Below are 23,821 nucleotides of genomic sequence, written 5' to 3'. Positions count from 1 at the left end.
TTAATACACTATTTGTCATCTACGATGTCATCTGTGAAAGAATAACGCGTTTTTCACAAAAAAATACCTATGCGAAAAGTATTTGTTTTGAGTCGTTCAGTCGCCATGGTACCTCCTCGAGAATGGTTGGCGTCTCACTGATCCACTTTCCTCGACGGCATAACCGATTCCCGACCAGGATGGACCCCGTTCCGTCTCTAACTCCGTCCATTCCTGCTCTTCAAATATTTAAGGCTGCCGTTTGTATTCCCTCTTTCCGTTGGCGACACGCGCTCCTGGCCGTGACAGCGACGAGCCCAAATATTCACTCTCCGGACAAGAGCCGGCTCTCACGCCAAGACTTCCCGAGGCGACTCACTCTCGTTCCTAAAAGATTTTCTCGAGAGATTCGAGTCTGCAAATCAGATTCACATCAATTTCGACATTTCCATGGGCTAAAAAAAAGACTCTCGACCGGCACTATCAACTTTAAACGCGAACATACGCAGGGATGTCACCTAAACAGAACTACGTTCAAGAAATTTTAAAGTTGCACTAGAAAATATACCAACGTAATTTATGAAGTAAAGTTATCGACGATGGGACAAACTATACCGATTCTCAAAGACGGGTTCACTCATTTGGAGAGAAAAACATTGCAAACGTGCGACAAGTACGAATTGACTCAACTCAACTCAATTTATTAACTCAACTATGAACATGTTGCCACAAACCCATCTTATTTGAACGGATGAAATTATTAAGTAATACTGATATAATAATTATCGCTCATTGAAATAAGTAAATGTTATTTCGTCATGTTAAAAATTGAGGGATCCCAAAAGGTATGATTTTAATAACTAACTCGGACTAGCTACCGCGAAACTTTTCGGAGTCACATACGCACGCAAAGCAATATATACCTACTAAAAATCGATTAGTTATTCATCAGAAGACATGTCTCAATAGAAGGGACGCTGGATAAACGTTGAAACAATGGTTGCACCAATTTTAAATTTTTCATTAGATGTGACCACTAAGCATTCGGGAATACCAATATATTAAGAGTTAAGTCATTTTTCCATTTTGAAAAAAAGGCATTTTGATTTAATATTCCATGCATTTCAAATGCAAAGGCACGTGCTCCATATTACTACATAAACTTCAGAAAATGTGTTCCGTATAGTAGGAAGACAGGTTTCATAAAAAACGGCAAATATTCACCCAACATTAACTAACTTTTCGCTATTTTACCTCAATTACGTTAGAATAGAAGTATCAATAAGATTACATATAGTTTCAAAATGCAAAATCCACTCACTGCCATGGATAAGCGTTCCTAAAATAGTTGCTCACAATCATGTGTGATTAAATTTCAACAGCTGATAAACTCAAGACTTTTCCACAGCATCTAGAGTTTTGATAAATGCATGAATAAGAATTCAAGACCAAAAAATGAAATGAGATTCAAAAAAATTAAATTGGGCACCATGCCTTAACAAATAGTCAATTCTCTAAGACAAATGGGTTAATAAAAACATATCGAGAGCGCTTTGCGCCCACTATGAGGGAGAAGGGAGCCTTCCATCACCAGCCATCTTTTCTATCACTCGATCTCAATCTGCCTCTTTCCTAACGTTTGAACGTCATGCAGGAGCAACTTACTCGAACCTCATCTTCGTTCTCCCTCTTCCCTTATCTCTCCTCCCTTTCCTCACTTGGTCTTATCACCCCGACCACCATCAATGCCACCCCTGACGCCACCTACGCTCGGCGCCTCTTCCCACTTCGCGCCTAACGACCGCGACTTTCTTTTCATACTCCGCAACACCAACGTCTCCAACCTTTCTTCCGCCTTCCTCCTTCCGTCAACGGCACAACGTATATACACGAGGCCACCACCTTCGTCCCACGCGAAGAGGAAGCTCCCGCTTATCAAACCTTGAGAGGAGCCTTTATGGAAGGGAAGGAATGGAGTAGGAGCGGGTAAAGCGTCTCAGAGGGTACTTGGCCCACGCCCCAGCGTGTCCTCCGCTGAGGACAAAGAGAAGATACGGCTCCCGAAGAAAGTCCCTCGCATATTTTTCCACCACACTCGCCGAAAACCTTTCCCGCACATCCCGGTCGCGATAGTTAACCTGATCTTTGCGCCTCCAATCCCTTAGCAAATGTCCTCTGGCTAGGCCGATGGCACTGTCCTCAATACCTTTGGCCCTGACTCCATTTATAAAAAAAGAATGATAGTGGAGGGGAGAGGCCTGGCTCCGTGATACGATCGTCCGCGAATAATTTTCAGGAGTCTTGGAGACGATGAGAATATACCCGGTAATAACGTGGCTGTCTCCAACTGATATTTTTTGGCGCATCCTGCCGGCAAGAAAGAGGCCATTTTCTTTATCCACGTGCTTGCTGTCTAAGAAGTGGTGTGTCCCTGGGTAGGAGAAATTGGGCCAAAAAGGAGTGAGAGGTGTACATGAAGATTTTCTGCTCACAGCACCGTGTCCTTCAGCGTCCTCTTCGCGAACTACATCATCACGGTCTCCCATCCCGCGAAGACGACACTTTGATGACATCAGTCTCGAATGTAGGTTAACCCACACTCCAATGCCCTTATCGCCGACGCGATCGGCTAACGTGACAGCCGTCTACACACGACTGGATATAACAGTCGTCGCACTAAATGAGATGCAGGGGCAAACGGGTCTTTGAGTCAGGGAATCAAAAACACCTTTACACCTTTAGGTTAAATAAGCTTTTATTGGGTCACTTAGCATCATTTTGACACGTGAGTGTGAGTTTAGTGATAAAAAAAATACGCTTAGAGGAGCATTCTCGGAGTTAATAGCGATTATTAACGAGTTATAAAAGCATATAACACATACGGTATGCCATGTGGGATGAAAACCTCAAATGGCCGTATTACATCTCCCAACGCTCGTCCATATCGCAAAAATGAATCACTGTGTTAGTGTGCGGAAATGGGAGAGTTTCACTCCAAGTACCAAACCCCAGCCTCTGAACTAGAATAGCCGAAGTGGCATGTACTCGCAAAAACACAAACAAGCATATATACAACCAAAATAAGATTCTTTATGAGGGCTGATGGGAACCAAACTACCTTTCTATACGATGCGAAACATAAAAACAACTAACATTTGAGAATTAATTTATTCTTACATGATGGAATCATTATGAAATGGATATTCCATGCATATTAGATGCAATGACACGTGCCCCATATTTTTACACAAGCTTCAGTAATTGCGCTCCGTGGAGTGGGAGGATAATCGTAATAAAAAATTCAAACATTCATTCAAAGTTAAAAATCTTTTCGTTGTTTTACTTCAATTCCGATTTCCTTCAATTACGATAGGCAAAATTATCAATAAGATTACGATTAGTTTCACAATGCGCATGCTTCCTGTTCAACAACCCAGGATTCTTTGCTAAGTTAAAGGGACCCAGTTAAAGATGCCAAAATTTTCCCTCGAGCACTCGTAAAACAGTCAAAACAGAAAACGTACAAAAAAATATGAACAGGCCATTTAACTTTTTATCTAAACAACTTTGAGTCTGTAAATCTTAGTTAACCCCTTTTGTACTCACAGTATTAGAGCGAAACCATTATAGCGAAAAAACGAACAAAGAAAATTTATATATGCCTTGTAATTATAGCTTCGCTGTAAACGCGATAATTGCTTACATTATGACGGAATACAACACGCTTGGTACTTGTATATCGTTTCCTTCATTTATTTATCTATCGTGTTTTTTTAGTTTGAGCAGAATTATTTACATCTTTCCCTGAAAAAATCACAAAATTATACGATATGCGAGCAAAGCGATGACCGATAACAAAGAAAATACCAAATATGGCAAATACCAAAATCGCAAGGCAACCATATTCTATTTTAAATGGTAAGAACTAAAATTTTATTCCCGGATTTTTATTTGCATTCAACGATCAATGCCAAGAGGACACTTAAGCACATGAAAAGGCACATTCGCATTAGATTAAATCCGAGTGAAAATAATACAAATATTCGATTATTTTTTGGATAAGTTTCACAATATATAATGTTCAGCAGACTCAAGTTTATTTAACTTCGTATAGAAAGTAATAATTTCAGTTCTCGTGTAGTTATGAGGTATTTTTAAATAATTAATAATTTAATTGATATAACTTAAGTTAAGTTGGCGGATAGCATGCAAAAAACGATAAATTTCACGGAAATCTAAGGCAACGTTAATAGGCTACAAAGATGAATAAGGTAGAATAAAGCCAAATCTTTGTTACGTTACAATTTTTTAGAATAGTCAATTCGAATTAAATCCTTGAATATTAACAAGAACTTCATTTTTAAATACGGTCATGCAAAAACTGTTCAAAGTAAGAATACAAATCAGCAACCGATTGGCGAACTACTGTTTCCCTCCACTCCACCACGCCGGTAACCATATCATTGATTTTATATCAATCGTTTACTCCGGTGAGCAGAGATGATATCTGAATCAGATATGGTGATCATTAAATTCACCATGACACCCTACAGGCAAATAGTAGGTGATTTACAACAAATTGATCTCTTTGATTAGATTATGCAGATAAATAAATTACATCTTCCTGTGGCCTCACCAAACGAAAAGCTCAACTAGTAAACACCTGTTGCCACATTTCCCCTTCATTGGGCAATAAAATCAATAAAATGATTTAGAATTTTATCTTAATGCATGGAATAAATCTCTTCAAAAAGTCACTTCATAGTGATCAGGAGTAGTATTTCTGAGCCATATTCTTGGCTTGGATTTAATTCATTTCATTTGCGTAAATAAAATATCCGAAAATCATTATCACAAAAAAATGTATTTATGAGTTTAAAAAACGCAGATAAAACATTAAAGTTGATGCTTAATTTCATGGAAAAAATTTCATCTGCTGTTCCGTAGCAATTAGTTAAATGGAATTTACATATTCATTTTGGTATCTTACTTAATTTTTTAACCATCAAATTTGCAAAACGTCTTTGGATACAGTTATAACATGAGTATTTAAATGACTCCGATTTGGTACTGATGACTGCAATTCTCTTTCTCACATTTTTTGCAAACCTAACGCATTAACTGAATGAGGATACAATAGCATTGAATTCATTGGCAATAATTTTCTCCGAAAGTTAGCATAAACATTAGTTATTGGCGATCAACCTCACTCTATGTGGTCCATATCAGCTGAATTTCTCATAATGATGAGGCAAATAAAGAGAGATTAAATTCTGCAAAATTTGCATAGAAAAAAATACATAATTGTATAAATCTATTAAAATACATTAATTATATATACGTAACTTTGAACGAGACACTCAATCTGATAGAAAAAACTGGATTCCGCTCACATCTTCTGGCGTGGCATTTCTTCTCCTTGAATATTCAGCTTTTCCATGTCCCTTTTTTTCGAATGAAAAAATTGGGTTCTAATTAAAGACGAGATTTCATCTCGGCCACTTCATTTTTTTTCATTCCTCACCAGCGACCGGTCCCAGAGAGAGAGGGAAATAGGATTAGACGCTCGCGTCGCAAAAAGGGAACGTAAAGAAATCCACGCCCATAAAGCAGAATGCCGTGAAACGAAAAAAATTCTATGAAATTCTTGAATGCTCCATATTAAATTTTCAGCCTGCCGAATAATTGAAACTGGTTGAACAATTTCAGTGTTCGTGTAATTATGAAGCATGTTTAATTACAGAGTGAGACTGCATCCTGATCAGCAATGTCTGCTGAAAGCTTTTGCGATCATTTTATATTTGTGACGATTCTACCTTAAGAACTTGGCTGAAAAGAAATTTAAACCTTAAATGGTTACTTAAAATTAGGACTCATTTCTTCACAAAAACATTTCTGGGTTCATCATCATTGGTCAACAATCCTAGGATTGGTTTGACGCAGCTCTCCACTCTATTCTCCTTTCAGCTAATCTTTTCACACCTACGTATTTCTTCTCTTTCACATCTCTCTTCACTTGTTCCATATATTTTGTTCGAGGTCTTCCTTTTCCATTCTTACCTTCCACTTGTCCTTCGACGATTGTCTTCATCAGGCCATCATGTCTCAGGATGTGGCCTATAAGGTTGTTCCGTCTTCTTATTAAGGTTTTCATAAGGCTTCTCTTCTCTCCTACTCTTCTTAGGACTTCTTTGTTACTAACTCTGTCGATCCATTTGATTTTCATCATTCTTCTGTAGCACCACATTTCGAAGGCCTCTATCCTTGCTTTCTCCGCTGCGGTCATTGTCCATGCCTCACTTCCGTATAGGAGCATACTCCAGATGTAGGATCTTATAAACTGTTTCTTTACTTCCATACTTAAGTTTCCTGCTGTAAGCAGGTCTCTCTTTTGGTGGAATGCTCTCTTCGCCTGGGCTATTCTGCTGATAATTTCTTTCTTACTTCTCCCGTCACTAGTTATCTTGCTTCCCAAATAACAGAATTCATCCACCTCTATCAGTTTTTGCTTCCCTATTTTAATGTTAGTCTTGACTTCTTCTCTTCTGCTGCATACATACATACTTTCTGGGTTAAGAATTTTATAATGATACCTATCGAAAAACATGGTAGAATGTTCATGGCAGCTCATGATATTATGGCCTTTTTCCCCGATATTAATGTGCCGGTTTAAATTCCGGTTAGAATGCCATTCGCTATCTTATCACTAAGTATTCTTCACAGACCGAAATCATTTCTCATCACCTTAACTACCCAACTGTACTTCGCCCGTGTCAAAAACTACTGAAGATAAATAGTTTGACTAAAAAAATACTCTCTCACATATGTCACAGACTCATAATTTTCTGTTGCATATTAGACATAGTTCATCTACATCCAAATCTACATACTACCCCGTAAGACGCCTAAAATGATGTTTGGCAGGCATATCCAATATGCAACAGAAAATTTTGCATATGTCTGAAAAAAATTAGGGATATACATCCATGAAGATCGTCAATTTATCGATGTACCTATAATTATTATTTTTCAGAGTAACATCACTTATGAATGTACGCTTTCAGTGAGTTAAGCATTAGTTTGATTTAGACAGGTGAATGTAGAGGATCCACCGCATTAGCCATGGGCGTGTGAAATCTAGGCAAGCGAGCTCTGCTCCTTGGGTCGCCGAGAGACCAACCACGTACAAAGCAAGAAAGAAAAACATTCAGTAGAATAGCCCAAGCGAACAGGGTATTCCTCAAAAAGAGGAATCTTCTTGTAGTTGAAAAAATAAACTTGTTGTGGTTGAGAAGCAATTAACCGTTGAAGAAGCTGTCTTGCGCCTTACGTAGACGTGCAGTACGTAGATGTAGATGAAGGAGAGCATAAGGAGACGAGACGCCGAGGCACGCCTCAAGACGAAGCACGGTGGTAGTTGGGAGAAAGGAATGGTGCAAGGGGAGGATTTCAATCGGATCGTAAGAGAAGAAGACTGGCGCGTGAAGGGAGTGCAGAATCAATGCGGAAAACAACAAAAGGATCCGCTTCTCCAGAAAAAAAGAAAGTGTTTCTCCGAGCTTTCCCATCCACTGCTCTCGAAAGGCGCCGCGAAATAACTACCCGTGTTTTGAAATCCTCGCCGTGCGATCACTAAAATAATATTTATCGTCGTTGAAAAAGGATTGCCTACAAAAATCCGGGCTCTTCTCAAAAGAACTGGTGTTCCGAATATAGACCGTGTTTAGTTTTTTATCGTCAAAAGCACTGCCACTTTTACACCAACTTGCTTTCAATACGGGGTAAGACGTTTCCATTGATTAACCTGGTAGCACCTGAATTGAAAATTTCATAAATCTCTATCGTAACAGGCTCAACTTTGTGGAGGTTCATTCTAATAAATAAAAGTGAACAAACTATGTATAAATCCACCAATTTATTTATGTGGTACTACTAGTTTCGACGCAGCGGCGTCATCATCAGGTACCTTCAAGCGAATTTTTTTGTAACATTCAATTTTAAAATCAATTAAATTCTGATTAAATAGGTGCAAATTGCATATTTATTCAAAATTAAATAATAATTTCGAATTTCACATTTTAATGCCCAAAAACGTTAAATATTTTCTACTTTTTGCTAAAAGAAAGACCCGTTTCCACACAAAATTACTCAAAAATGTTAAATTTTGCTTAAAAAAGGATTTTTTCTGAAAAACGTAATTTTAAAAATATGCTTAATAAATTATAAATATTCTTAGCAGTATAAAACTCTCAAAATCGCAAATAAATTACAATAAATAACAAAAAAGGTACGTTTAGTATTGCACTACCAGCTGGTGCCATATGGTACCGCTATGTGTTAATAGGTTAACGGAGGGCTACAAAGCCATGTAAAAAATTACTAGAATTTCAAGACACAAAATATAATTCTCGCTCACATGCCGTTTAGGTAATTTATGAAACATAAGTAATAGTCATCGGTGGAATGCCTCTGGAACTCCAACTTCCCATCAACATGATATTTCTATTTATTCACGGAGGACTACAATATCATGCCAAAAAATCCCCCGAATTACAAGTCACGAAATACATTTCTTGCTTGCATGCCGTCCAGGAAATTAATCACAGCCTTTATTATTAGCAGAATCACTACAAGCATGGAATGGTAGGGTAAGAACAATCACTAAGCCAGTGATTCAACCTGAAAGTTGGTTCTTGAAATGTTAGGGTAAAGATCATCACAGCCTAAGACGCAGAGGGTGACATACCAAGAATTCAGGCATTTCCTTTCCCTGGACCACTTATCTCTCCGAGGATTTTAATTTCACTTGTGCCCGCAAGGAAAAACCCGGGATAAAAAGACTTTCCAAATGTCCGTTGGGTAAGGCGATGTTCTCGTGCGTACGAAGCCCGATCGCCGCTCAGAATTAGCTTCTTGGCAACAGCAGCGTACTACCATTGCTACCAGTTACCGTTGCTTTCTATATCTTCTCATTAATTGTTAGATTATACAACTTTCATGTTCATCTTATATCTTCGAACTAGCGGAAATCGTATTATGATTTCTAAAGTTTGTGAAACTGAATCAATATTTTCTGTAATATTTATGTCTCAAACATGGCCCACAAAAGGCCAGACGACAGGGCTATGGCGCATATGAGATACGCAGGTCGGAAAATGTAAATATTATAAATACCCCAAGCACCCTTAATTTCATCTTAATTTCATTTTCAAACCAAACGCAAAGTATGTGACAATGATAAAGCATGACTTCATACCTTGCATGTAGATGGTAGTGAGATGGAATAGGGTTATAGGCGAGCGCAGAAGGCCAATGACACAAAAAACAAGAGATCACCACGAACTGAGATGCCCCAAAAAATATTTTGTCACTGTCCAAATACACATTTTCATTAGAGCATTATTGTTTGACCGCACTCTTCTTGAGTACTTGACTATATCATGAAGAAGTATCTTGTTTTCCTCCTAAAATTAAGTGCCCACCGGTCTATCTACTAACTCCCTGTTGTGACACGGATGCAGTCATGCCTACTTAAAGCCCAGAGTCGGCAGCGTAAGCTTCTCGACAACAATAGTCACGTACACGGTCATGGGTAGGCAGAAAAATAATTAAGGTAGGGTGGGAGCGGGATGTGAATTAATAAGTGTTGAAAATTTAAATAAAAAATCGATTTTCGATCAATCGACACCCAAATTTTTGTCCTCGCAATCAATTTTCTATAAACTCGATTTTTGCCACATCATCTAAATTTAAAAATGTATAGCTCTTTTAAATAGAAAAGTTATTCTCTGGAGAAATACGGATGTGCTGGGTAACAGAATACAAAATATGGGATGATGGGAGCATTAGGGATAACAAATGCACACCGTTAAATTTAATATTATTTTAAATATATCAGCCCACGGAAGCATGCACTTTCCATGTAACGGGATAGCGCGCGAGGGGAAGAAAAGACCGACGGGTGGTAAAAAGATAAACAAGCATTAATAAATAGCGCAACGATCATTTATTTGATACACTTGAAAAATTTGTTATTTTGAAAATATAAAAAATGATTTTTAAGTAAAAAGTCATAAACAAAGTCATAAGTTGTGGGGTAAAAGAATTTGACAATTTTCTGTTTTCAAGTTCAGCATTCCTTATCATTCGCATTTTAACAACATAATATGAAAACGAAATCACAGTCCTCAACGAATACTTTACGCCCAATGACTTTATACAGGTATTGTATATTTTTTCCTAATTTTCTATATGGACAGTAAATATTACAATCCTTCAGCGAGAGGGATCGTTTTTCGTCTCTACAGAAATAATTGATGCTTAAATGATGACAGAGACAATCGCATATTCCGTAGTATCTCCCTTCATAGCATGCTATTTCTGACTAATTGCTGACTAACAATAGACAATTTCGAGGTATAAGTAGTACTATCAAGTTTGGCTATATAAAGAAAAAAACTACAAACAGCAGCGAGTTTTTAGAGCTTATAACCAATAACAATATTTCTACCCCATAGTTTGCGTGATACGTATCTTTAACACCCAATTATAAAATACCTTGTTTCTGTACCAAAACTGCACACTAAATAGCCATGCCGGCTTGTCTGCTAAGTGCGCAGGAGTACAGTTTGTCCATGCCTCAACCCTACGAGCAAAATGGGTCATACTTTTTTCTGATGCACTCACATTCATTTTTAAGTCCATCCATAAAATGGACTTACAAATCTTGTGGCACGAAACGGAATACTGACAAGAATTCTTCCCTTCTATTTGACTATCTAAGGATGTCAGAACAGGGATCAGTGACCCTTTTTTCATAGAGAACAAGCAAAAATCAAGTTTGTGATAAGAAAATTATTTTTAAAGATTAATATAGTAAGACATAAACTCATTATAAAAAAATTTAAATTAGTCTTTCGTTACTACTCAATACTACATTTTAATGAAGACAATCACCCCAGCGTGAACTAGCATATATGTTTTTTTCCTACACTTGACTGCGAATAAATTTGTTTACACCATGATCGAATGTCGTGTCGATGAAAGAAACTCTGCCCCATTTTAATGACGCATGCCAGTCCCTTTAATCGTCTAAAGCGCTAGTAATGAAGCTGTCCTTGAAGACAATGAAGAACCGTTCGCAATTACTTAGCCATACGTGTGTGAGCCGCTTTGATAGCTAGGTTGGCACATTTTCAATCAGACAAGGAAGATAACGAGGAAGAGGTATCGGGGGGGGGTGGGAAAGGGGGGCAGAAATAGAGTGACAGAACACGGGTGAGAATTAGAGGGAGAGAGAGGGAGATAATGGAAGCGTGAAAAATTCCTTTTTTTACTTCTTCTTTTTCTTAATACGGCCCTTTCTCCTGCACGGGGAAGCGAAGTGAAAAAGAGTAAACGAAGGATCTCCGTATCGACGGCCAAGAAGAACGACGTCGGCGGATGAATGGGCCGGGACAACAATGACTGTCTGCGTCCGTGACCACGGAGACAAACAAGGCAGCGGAAGGGAAAGAGGAGGAAAAGGGTTCTTTTCTTCAATTTTTTTATTCCATGTACTTGTGGGCACGGCTTTATTTTCGTGCTATTCAGGAAGGAGAGCGCAGACGGACGCCCGGAGTGAAAACGGTTTACGAAGTGAGCGTGTACAAATCGAGGTGGTGTCATGGGTGGATGAAAGAATTCCACCCCTTGGTGGTTTTATTAAAAAAAAAAAATAGGTGAATGAAAATGCGTCCGCAGCGTCGACGAACTTGTCAGAAAATTTTTTAATGAAACCGGTGAGGAAAATGGGCTTATAGGGCAGTCATACGGTCATTTTAAGGCGAAAGACGAGGGGAATGATATAAACAAGACCGATAGGCCATTGCGCAGGTAAAACATATGACGCATTATTTTTTACCGATGCATGTGAGACACATTTTAATTGCTATAAATTTTTTTTCGGCGGAATTAATTTTTTTTGCTGTGATTAATTTTTTTGTTAACACTACGCTAAAACGCAACATATTATTAGAACACTTTTACACTTATTAAAAAAATATGAAAGGAAAACGTACAAAGGAGCGCAAGAAAAAAGCGAACGGTTAAATGACCGGAGGTGGTCATCATAGGAATGCGGCTTCCCTCGGCCATTCCAGCACTAACATCCGTTGAACATGAGCATATCTTGAAGGGCGATGATAAAGAGTCAACTATTAGGCCAAAAGTCTCCAGCAAAAATAGCAATGAAGACAGTAGTAGAGTCACAGATAGCGTTTGACACATCGTCATTACAAAAGCATCGCCGCCATCAAGTAGACAATTGCAGAGAAGGTGAGCATATTGAGAATTGAGTACATTTTTAATGTGCTGTGTGTTGTAAGCATTAAATTAAAGTTCAAATTCCAAAAATTCTGAGTCAATAAAAAATATATCAAATGAAATCAACATTTTTCAGCGTAGCAATCGGTGATTATCGATTAACAGTTTCTTATTTATTTTAATGGACGATAATTGTGCCTCTTCCATATACATGAGAAGGTATAATGCAGGAAAGTAGTAGTATTTATTTTTATTTAGAAGAATGAAGTGGTATAGTTCAGAATTTGATCTGAATATGCAATGATTTTGTGGACCGCAGCTTCGAAGTAAGGATTATTCGTATCTCGCTTACAAAGAGAAAGCTCAGTTACTTACTTCTTTTTCATGACCCAAGAATTATTAGGTCTTAACTTTTCTCGCATCCAAGTACTAAACTGCTGCACAGTAGCCAGGAATTTCACGAATAATGTAATTATTTAAAAGGGAATTCCAACCAAATCTGTCTACCCCTTCCTCTATACCCTTTTTGACGCTTTTCACTCAATTTAATATCTCGTTTAACGTGGCTCCAGTCCAATTCTATGGCTAAAAGAAAATAAAGTTCCTATGCTTTGAAGTATAACACACGGCAAAAAATGTATGCAACAGTAATTTGGAGCAAGGATAAAAGCGTGGGAAATTTAATGGATCAGATGGCTCAAATAATCATCTGACGCTTTAATAGGAGTATCCAAATCGATTCCATTACGCCATCTCACAATGAAGCGAGGTTTGATGTGCCTGCTCCCACGCAGTACACAGCATTAAACCCGCGCAATAAACCGTCCATTTAATTGGATTATAACCCCATATTTAAGTACCGTTCAAGCTGTTTCAGTTCGTAATAAGGTAAACTCGCAATGAAACCAATAAATATCTTTACTACCAAAATGTTATTGGCATTAAAATACACTTTGTGCTATGAAAATATACTTTATTTACAGCCTATTCTTGATTAAATATGGAGAAAATTTAACTGAAAAATAAAATAATCCAAAAAAATATTAATATATACTCTTATTAAGATTGCCACGAAGGTTAACTCAGATACTTCGAATAATCTACGATAGCTGCATCAGCAACTTCTCACTTTTGAACACGATTTTCCTTCGGTGGAGGAAATCGATACAAGATTAAATATTTTCACACCACTTCCACGATTTAATCCTCTTATCTCGTTCACTGAATCTTCCAAAGTGAAAGACAGAAAATATGATTTTCAGTCCTCTTGGGAGCAAAATAAAAATGAGTTGAGTTTCCTTCAGGACGGTCAAATTTATTTAGCAAACAAGATTACTACCACTTCCGAAAGTGTTTATGTAAAGTGGTCTCAATATGATCTGAAAGGCATGTAAGTACCTTAAGTCTCTTATTTAATTACCCTTAATCCCTCTCAGTAGAAAGGAGATCCATCACTTTTCAGCGTCAATAAAAATAAATTTTGCACAACTTGGTGCGAATGAAGTGCCGTGTGAGATATGGAGGGATCTCACATTTGCGTTGTGTCTGAATATAAATTTATTTGTTCATTATTTTGTACTGCCACACAACTTTATTAAAATACCTTCCTAACCACTCAGTGCTTCACCACAATCCTAGGTGGTTGGCTTCATAAGGATGAAATGTAAATCTTTAAGATAACGGGCATTAAATTTTGCTAGGCCACCTCTTACCGTGAAAATTTATCTTTGAGAGCGTCCAAACTTTTCATCGATATTTCACCCAGTATTCAAACTTTTTACTCACCACGCCATCAAGCTCTCTGCTATAAATAATCTCATCTACGTTTAATGTGATTCGGTGCATTTATTTTGGCTAATATTTTCTATCGGTATTATACTAATTGAAATAATCACGTATCCGGTTCCAGAGGATTTATTGTGGTTGAGGGCAACCCTATACCATCACCTTTGTTACCTGTAATACTACTATAATAATACCAATAATGTTCTCAATAGGATGAGCTATAAAACGTTAGAATAAAGTAATGAGTACTAATTTCTTATCCTCGTGGTAAATCTTTGAATAAATACGCACATAAGTGACTTACATTGAATCATCTTGTTTACATACTAATTACAATACAATAGCTTGTACGGTAAAAGTGGTATTGCAGTAAAATATATTTTATCGAGCATGATTAAATTTATAGCAATCTACTAATCAATGATTGTATGTATCACACTAAACATAGATGAGATTATTTATAGCAGATAGCTCGGTGGCGTGGTGAGTAAAATGTTTGAACACTGGATGAAATATCGATGAAAAGTTTGGACGCTCCCAAAGATAAATGTATATAATGATTGTATGCAAATATTGGTGATGTAAGCATTTGAATGCTAATTGACAAGTGTAATTTGTGAATGTGAAATTGAGGTGAATAATTGTTGCAGTTATATTTTCTCCAATCGGCAGGCGGCGTAGGCGCTTTCCACGTGAAGCTGCACGCGCCGCCGTACGTGATGCGCGGGGAATCGGCTGTGCTGACGTGTAACCACAGCGTGGACCGCGCACTCCTGCACAAGGTGGAGTGGCTCAAGGACGGAGACCGAAAACTCTTCCAGTTCGTGCGAGGGAGGAACCCGCCCTTCCGGAACTTCTCCATTCCCGGAGCGAAGCTAGACGTAAGTACTTCTTGTAATTGCACACAATAATTTGTTCGCACACATTGAAACTGACAGATAGCATGCTGCAATTTGTCGTATGCTTTGCACTTAGAGCATTGTACTTATATTACGATGCTAAGAATGCGAATTTTTCCGCCAGGAGAGAGAACTAAAAGAAACGGAATTGCGCTGGAAACTACGATCGTCATCCCATTTTTGCATTTGTCCAAACACTTCATGTTGATGTCGCCACAAACTTGAAATCAGCTTGTGTGTTCATTGGTAATGGTAATATTGTTTAATGATTGACGCAGTGCGCACTCACATTCAACAGTATCACCAAACAAACGTGCCTACCCAAATTCATAAAAACCCAAATACATTTGCTAGAGATGATCATATTTGATTGCTATATTTCAAGTAAATTATTGACATAACTTATTTTATACCCAATTCATACTAAAACATAATGATCATGTTACATTTTTCACTATACTCTGCTAAACATGCGTTAACTTTTCAAAGATTGACTTTCCAGCTGATGTGGGTAGAGTGAGACTCCAGTCACCTTGGAAGTCCTACACATCCGGCGCTTGACAAAATATGGTGCTTTATAAGCTTACTGTTACCTATCAATTTGTTCGTAATTTAAAATTAATTTAAAGTTTTAAACATCCATACGCTAAGTTTCCGTAAAAATGTTTAAATGTTTCTCTGAAGGTTTTAGATACCAAGAGAGCGAAGGCGTTCATGGGCTATGACATTTAAGAGGAGTACCTACTGCGATTCTCCTTGAAGACGATTGCACATTACGCCATGAAAAAATCACTGCCCGTCAGTGGAACAGCGAGGGGGAGTTTTGGGGGATAATACCCCCTCTAGAACTCGGAGATCTTTTAAAATGTTATCAATTTTACTTAATTGGAGAAATATTACTAACAGAATAATGTAACGCAAAGTAAAATATCCCTCAGAAAGCCGTAAAACTCACCATTTTGAACCATTTATCTTAAACATTTTCTGGGGGACGGCACTCTCAACTCCCGTATTCCATACCCCCAGGCCACCCAGTATTATTTGCGCCTTAAACATCCCCTAGTCATAATGCCTATCTGCGCGCCTCATGCCCGTCAACAGCTTTATCCCATTGAAGATTCTAAACACTAGATAGCCAAATAAATACTTTCCCATTTTGCACCTTGACCCCCGGAAGGTGCCGACGCTTACATAATAACTATCATATCGAAACCATATAGATTGCAGATGTAATGAAATAAAAAGTATTTAACTCGACCGGGTCCGTAACCAAGATCCCGTAAATTATACATATCATTAATGAAAATATTTATGGTAGCAAAACAGCGTTCTGATCTTCGTGGCCATCAAAAATCCACTGTGGAGTAGAGGACGTCCGTAATTTCATTGTTTTGAAGTACTCGGCAAAAAGTACGGAATCCTTGTTTGAGTCCAGGTTAATTTCACTGTAGACCAGTCCGCAGATTATTAAGTCAAAATAAAAGTATATTATTTCTAAACCGTCTCAAAAGCTTTCAGTATATTATATGTATTCAGTTTATTATCCTAAATATTGTGCTGTTATCCATGCGATCAGTTATTAGATACAGCTACTGAATTTTACAGTGATCCTTTTTTATTTAAAGAGGTGCAAAAATGTATTCCGCTTGCATTTTAATTTATCGTTGTAATTTTAAATTGTATATTTGATAACTTTCGTACTCCATCCTTACCGTGAAGTACCAGTCGAATTCTGAATGATAATAAAATAGCAGGTCCCACGACCCTACCATCCGTTCGTTTTCAATTGAAATGCTCCACCAAAGGGTATTTTTTCATCAACCAATCTTCGTGACAATGTATGTCAAAACATCGGCGTAACTCATTTCTCAAAAAAACGGATCTCCGTGGCTTCATACTCTGGGAAAATGATTTCAAAGCGAGAGTCCTTGGAGAAATAAAATATATTTCCCGTAAGTATACAACTTGAGATTCGTCATCGTATACCAGAGAACTAGAATGTTGAATATATAAGGTAGGGATATTGAGAGGGACGTTACTATCAAATTGACATTTTATGACTTTAAAACACTGAACACTTGAAGAAAATAGAAAATAAATGTAAACTGATCCGACATAAAATACCTACACGAGATATTTTTTCCCCATCAAAACGAGAGGAAACCGAGATGAATAGCAACGACTTATCGGTGCTGACGGTTCCTTTTGACAACTGTTAATATTTCCCATTGCTTTTCGATGGAGAAGAAGCCGAGTCGTGTCCAAAAATACCAGAAATTCGGGAACGAATTGCAACGACGGTACACCACACTCCAGTACGTCTATCGTACAGGAATGGATGAGTGTTTTCATTTTTTTTCCTTGATGATGTACACGGGAATTTGAAGACTTGCTGGATGGACAGCCGTTTCTTTTTCCGTGCGTTGTGATCGTGCTTTGTCCTCGGGAATTTAGGGCAATATTCTTTCGCTGGGGAAGGACGTCGAAGGGACGGAATGGAAAACATCAATCGCTGGCTCGTTGGCCTCGCTGCGAATTGGTGGGCCCCGACTAGAACAATGGGGAAACATGGGGTGGGGGAGGGAAAAGGTAGGTAAGGGAAGGGGGTAAGTGAGCAGGAGACTGCGGCCCGTGGGTCATGGACCAAAATACCGCGGCTGCCGGTGTCATTGTCAACATTAATAAAGGGGATGATAAATGCGGTTTGTTTGCACTCGCCTCGAATTCCATTCTGCCCGGTAGAATTTCAATAAAACTTTCACCAATCGATTACTTGTGCCTCCCAGCAAGCGCAAACGGCTTGATTTAAAACCGAAAAGCGCGCTCATCAATAATTCCCACAATATTGTTACGGCTGCCCACGTTATTTGACCGAAAAACGAGGTTTCATTTTAAATCCTCATCTTTCCCTTGATTAGCTTTAATATAATTCTCTTCTCTAAGTTAATTCCAATTTTTACGTGATATATATTGATTATTTACACATAATATTGTCCCCAGGAAAGAGCAATGAAATACAGCCGTCAACCTCACCTTAACTAAATCTAAACTTCTAGAATCTCAGGCGTTAGGAGCTAAACGAATCTTTTAAAGTAAATAAATAATACAAAATTTCGCAGAAGCTACAAAATTGCTCTGTATTGTTTAGGCTACTAATGACACTTTAAAAGTCAATTTTAGCTCAAGTTAAAAAGTTAATTCAGGTTATGAAAACTTATTTATTCAGTATCAATATTCTTCGGTCTCTACAGTTGGCTCTTAAGACCGATGGATTGTAGGAGAGTGGAATTCAGGAAAAAACGAAAAAACGAAGCCTGCCGTAATGTCAATTAAGATACAGTGGTCCAACAAATCCTATGACGGCAGTAACGCTGAACTAAACGGCAGACTTGCAAAAATATTAAGTTGAATCATATTTCAATATTCACTTCCTATCACAAGTAATATGCTAGCAGTCGCTGAAAAAATTATATCGACGCTCATAATTAAACAACAGCAGACTAAAAGTATTTCCAGTAATTGCAAGGAATTTTGTATCTCCTCATAAGGAAATAATATTCTGATGGAATGCAATTAAAACGAGCATGGCTTGATAAATAAGACTGAAGACCTTAATAAAACCATGAATCTCTGTATAAATTTCCACATATCATTGCAACTGATTATGCCATTTCCATTTCTTCACAACTTCTTCGGGTACCGCTGGGAAAAAACGAAACAGAGGTACGCAAACGCGCGTTACGCCCTGTAGGAAGGATAATATTTCAAGTGCACTCCCATAGAGGTAGAAATCATCACTGCTGGGATTCGATTTCACGATTTTCAATTGGCAGGTAAAACTTAAAGAATTTTACGGTAATCTCAATCCCCATCATCCGCACACCTCGCATTTGCAACTACTTTGCAAACAATCTTCTCGCGTAATCACGAAGCAAACAACCGTTTACGAGCAATGGAAAGAAACTTAAACGGTGATATAAGCATTTTCCCATCAACCATTTTTTCATCAGTTGTGAGCCACAAATCAAAAAACGTGATTTTTTACTTGCAGACACATTTCTCTCGTTTCAAACGTTTATGGATCAGTGAAAAAGGTAACAACCTCGCTATTCCGTTGGAAAGAAGGGTTGGCGTTTGCCCTCAACAGCAGCAGAAGCTTGTAATCCTCATTTCTCCGATTCCATCACGATTACTCTTTACGGCCTTTCAACAGCGGTGGTGGTACGTGCAAAAATCAACGAGCTCCCTCCCGACGCGGCCTTTCCTCGCCTTTGCACATCAGAGCGCCCTCTCCCTCCGCGGATATTCTCACTCGTTACTCCGCCACCAGCGCACCCGTACCTACTCCTCACAATCTTCCCCTAAATCCAACTCCAGCTTTTTTTCCCTACCCAACCCCCTTCACCCTTATCATACTCCAATTTCCTCCAACCACTCATATCACGAAAAACCCCCTCCTACCTACAGCGTCCCAAGCCCTCTGCAAATTACCGCTCACCTGCATCTGACGTCATGACATCTTTCCCCCCCCCCTCTCCCTTCGTACCCCGGGACATTCTTCTTTTTTTTCATTATTTCCGCGCGACCGTTGGCTTAACCATGTAACCCCCTTCCCCATTCCCTTTCATAATTCCCGCTCCGACGTCACGGGCCACGCTGTTTATCTCTCCTTCAGGCAAATTTCCTCCCCTCATACATCTCCCAGAGATCTGTCTCCACCCCTTAAACATTAATATCCTATACCAACAAAACCCATCGTTCCGTTTCTACTCTCTGCCTATTTTTCTGCTCAAGAGCTAAGAGATCTCAAAAAATCTTTCACAGAATTTTTTTATGTCCTAGAGAAAATAATAATCTCAATTATATGTACGGTATTCAAATTGGCTCTCAAACAAAAATCATATACCTTATCATAAACCTTATCACCGATTTCAATAAAATGATCCTGATGGTGTGATAGAACTCCCGCTCGATTCTCTGAACATCTCATTTTTCAACAATTTTTTTAACCATTAACTTCATGAAAACTTATAATTTTTCGAATTTATCAAATGACGGAGGTGATGCAACAGCTTTTAACCTTGATTTTATTTATTATGTTCAGTGTTTGAATTGTTGATAACTTCTGAGAGTTAAATTCTTCCAATAATAATTCAAAGTCAATAACTTTTATAACTCGTATATTCTTAGTAAATATATGAAATATTATAGGACCAATTTCCTGTCAAAACAAAACTAAGTGAGCATTAACTACTGTAATATGTTTTAGATTCGGTATTTTATTTCCATCACATTGGAATCAAGGTGTTCCTTTTTTTCATTTTCTCTTCATTTCGGCACAATATCCTCATCTATAACACCCAGTTATCTCGCGCTCCCTCATTCCTTCGCCATAAAACCAGAGCTTATCCTCGCCACGTAGAAATCTCCCACCCCCACGCCATGCTCCCATCCCGGGCACAAACTACCCATCTGCCCCGCCCCCTTCACTTCCTTCTCCGGACCATCCATTTACGGGCCTCCCCTTCCGGTCACTCCACCCCATCAAACTTCTCCCCGACGCCGCAACCGTATCCGTTATACTCGCAGAAACCCATTTCCCTCCCCTTCCATTTACGCGATATGCTGCCCCTAATTTAAACTACCACGTTAGGCACGTTCGAAGCCACAAAACGAGGTTTCCTCCGCATCGCTCCCACCCCACAGGTTTGTGTTTCTTATATTTTCCCCGCCGCAGGGTGTACGTAATTTCCGTACCGTGGGATCCACCGCATTCTTCGAGTGTGTGAGAAGTCTCGCATGCTAAATTTAATTATCATTCTGGCCAGCTATGAACGTGAACGTAAGGATATCGTTCCCAGTTTCCAATTTCTCCTTCAATAACAGTGATAAACTTAGCTTCATCCGGAACCGCGTTTTAACATGCTCTGAATTTCGCCATTAAGGTGATTACAGGCGGAAGGTAATGTACTCATGGTCCGTCAATAAAAATGTGTGCACCAGTAAAAAAGGCAAATAATGAAGGAATTCTTCGCAAAATTATTTCATTAGTGTTCATTGCATTGTTAGTGTATTTCACTCGCTATGACTTGCGTTAGATACATCAGAATATTCATGAATGATCAAGTGAATGAGGTAAGACTTACAAAGAAGAATGGTATATGTTGAAGTCCAAAAATATTATCGGTAATGAGATTAAATATGTATTTTAGATGATTAGAAAAAACTTTGGAGCACTTAGGGAGTTTTACATTTTTAGAATAAACCTAATCTAATATTTTAATATTCCTAGAAACATTTACCAGTTTATTGGTTCACTGAAAAATATTTTCTTGATCGATCATAGCCTTAAGAAAAAGCTAAAGAAATTATTCTTAAGATATAAAAGGAAAATATATTATAAACCCAGAAAATATATACATCATGTACACAGACTTTATTTACGCAATACTGCGTTCCAAGCGAGAGAATCGTAATAATCTAATGCCAGAACATAGTTTTGGGTACAACTGCGGACAGGTAGGACCTTAATGGAGAAAATCTAGAGATCTTAGTTCGAGCACATTTCCAGGAAGATAATTGTTTTCGTCCATGGTATTTTTAATTGCACCTTCCAGTGTTACGAGAAACCGTAAATGCTACCAGCAGGAAAATTATTGGTTGTATACGATTTGAAGCAGAGTGACACCTCTTCAGCTCAACAATCGACCATCGCCTTGAGACTTTGATGACATACAACCGGCTATGCTACCTTTTGGAAATGCAATTCCGTTAGAATTACAGTTTCAATCATCTTTTTATGTGCAATAATACCTTTTTTGGTTACCCAAAGCTCAAAGCGCCTGATTGGGATATCCTGGATCGAGCACAGGGGATGATTTAGATTTTTTTCCTATTTTACAATATGAACGAACTTTTTTCATGGTAGGTAACACAGTGTTATTATTTTAAAGACAAATTTAAAGGCGATCATATTGATAAAGGATACTGTTGGCAGAATTATAGAAGATGAGAGGAAAATAAGAAGTATCACGTATCTATCATAATTTCATGGGATCAACCACTTTGCATTTGGTCAAGCACGAAACATTCCACTGACCTCACCAGCCAGTCCTCCACACATTTCACGTCCTTCTTTCATTCGACATAAGTCCTATTTCACTTCATTCAATCCATTAACTCTGTTCCCCTTCGCAACCTTCTTTGCTTATTCAACATCTTACCCTTCATCGCAGCATACCTTCTTCTCTTGGTACTTGTTCAATGTACACCGTATTCCTCCTCATTTTCTCTAATAGCATCCACTCCTCGCCCATCAAGTTCCCGCCTAGCATGGTCTTTCTCGTTTCTTTATTCTTTGTTTACCTTATATTTCACAGTACCCTCCTTGACCACATCTCGTGCGCCTTAATCATATTTTCATCCTCCCTCCTCGGTGTTGAAGATTGCAACTCAAGCAGAAAAAATAAAAAGTATATATCGAATCAACTGGCGTTTTTCGCTTTCTTCTTGCTCGCGTAATAGGCTCCCTCCCGTTTGTTCCAAACTTATAATGAAAATCTCCATTTTTACGGAAATCTGCCCCGAGTTTTTTTCTCGATGGTATAAAGTCTACGGCGATTCTAATGATCTTTTATCATCAATCTTGTAAAAATCTTGTTCTATTCCGGTCTTCTTTTCAGCTAATTTCCATTCTGCAATGTATGTGATTTATTATTATGGTAAATCCCTACACGATCCATTTCTTCAAACCTTCCCGCTTATGTTCCTCAAAATTTTCAATTCCCGTATAACAAGCATTTGAGTTGCTTAAATTGATTCCCGAGTTCCTTCTTATTAGTGAGAATTACTCATGCCATAAATTTCTATCCTTTTTCTTTAACTACCTTCTTTGACCCTTTACAGTCCAATGTCGAGGCTGACTCGACGTACCTAATGGTAGTATCAGATAACTTCGAGATAAGCTCGACATGAAAAGGGCCTTCGATTATATGTACATGGGTAATGTTTCAAGAGATATATCACAGATTAAAAAAGTTCAACGACTATAAAGACAATAAACTCTTCGATTAGATGTGCATAATATTACAACTACTCGATTTCCACTCGAAACCATTAAATAAGAAATTTAAATGGTTATCAATTAATTATGTCAAGTATTTCTATTTATCCTAAAAATAATTTAGACCAGACTACGCGAATAGCAAATTGACCGCAAAGGATTAAACATTTATTTTTTCAGAGGATAGCAAATTATCATTTGAAAAGCTATTACTTCAGCGTCAAAGATAGGGAAGAGAATAATGAAACCCTGATACATTGCAAAAGAACAATGAAGGGCCAATTTTAAAATATTTATCATGATAAACTATGTTCATTATTCAATAAATATATAAATACAATTATAATACAATATATATAAACAATTTTAAAATATTTATCATGATAAACTATGTTCATAATTCAATAAATATATAAATACAATTATAATACAATATATATAAACAATTTTAAAATATTTATCATGATAAACTATGTTCATTATTCAATAAATAATTTAATTACAACTAAGATACGAACCGATTATAATATTTATAGCAATCATCAATTACCTTAATGGTCCTTAATAAATTCCCACCTTTTCATGAAATACACTCTCGAAATACGTTAAATATTTTACTTTGGCATTTTTTCCTCCCCCACTTTCATCGTCTCCCTAAGGGTATCGCAACAAATTCGCAATTTTCGCCAGCCCCCGTGCGCATCTCCAACCCCTTCTTCTGGTTCACGTCCCTTCCGCGTGCCGGTGTACTCTCGTAACTTCCCTCATCCCTCTACTAGTCTCCCCCTTGAGT

The 23,821-nt window shown here is 38.0% G+C and overlaps 1 protein-coding gene and 1 long non-coding RNA gene across 2 annotated transcripts in view; one reads left to right on the top strand and one right to left on the bottom strand.

Annotated features, from left to right (window-relative positions):
• LOC124157886 overlaps window positions 1–23,821 on the top strand; it is a 320,618-nt gene that overhangs the window by 44,948 nt on the left and 251,849 nt on the right. Inside the window, exon 2 of the mRNA XM_046532955.1 lies at window positions 14,740–14,948. Coding sequence (XP_046388911.1) covers window positions 14,740–14,948 — 209 coding nt within the window. The remainder of the gene's footprint in view (window positions 1–14,739; window positions 14,949–23,821) is intronic.
• The window catches only part of LOC124157888, a 124,655-nt gene that overhangs the window by 78,929 nt on the left and 21,905 nt on the right, over window positions 1–23,821 (bottom strand). The gene's annotated exons all lie outside the window — the stretch shown is intronic.

The sequence above is a fragment of the Ischnura elegans genome, chromosome 4, assembly GCF_921293095.1.
Source record: "Ischnura elegans chromosome 4, ioIscEleg1.1, whole genome shotgun sequence".
Taxonomy (NCBI): Eukaryota; Metazoa; Arthropoda; class Insecta; order Odonata; family Coenagrionidae; genus Ischnura; species Ischnura elegans.
Note: the sequence above shows the minus strand (reverse complement) of the source record. Positions and strands in the feature narration are given on the sequence as shown.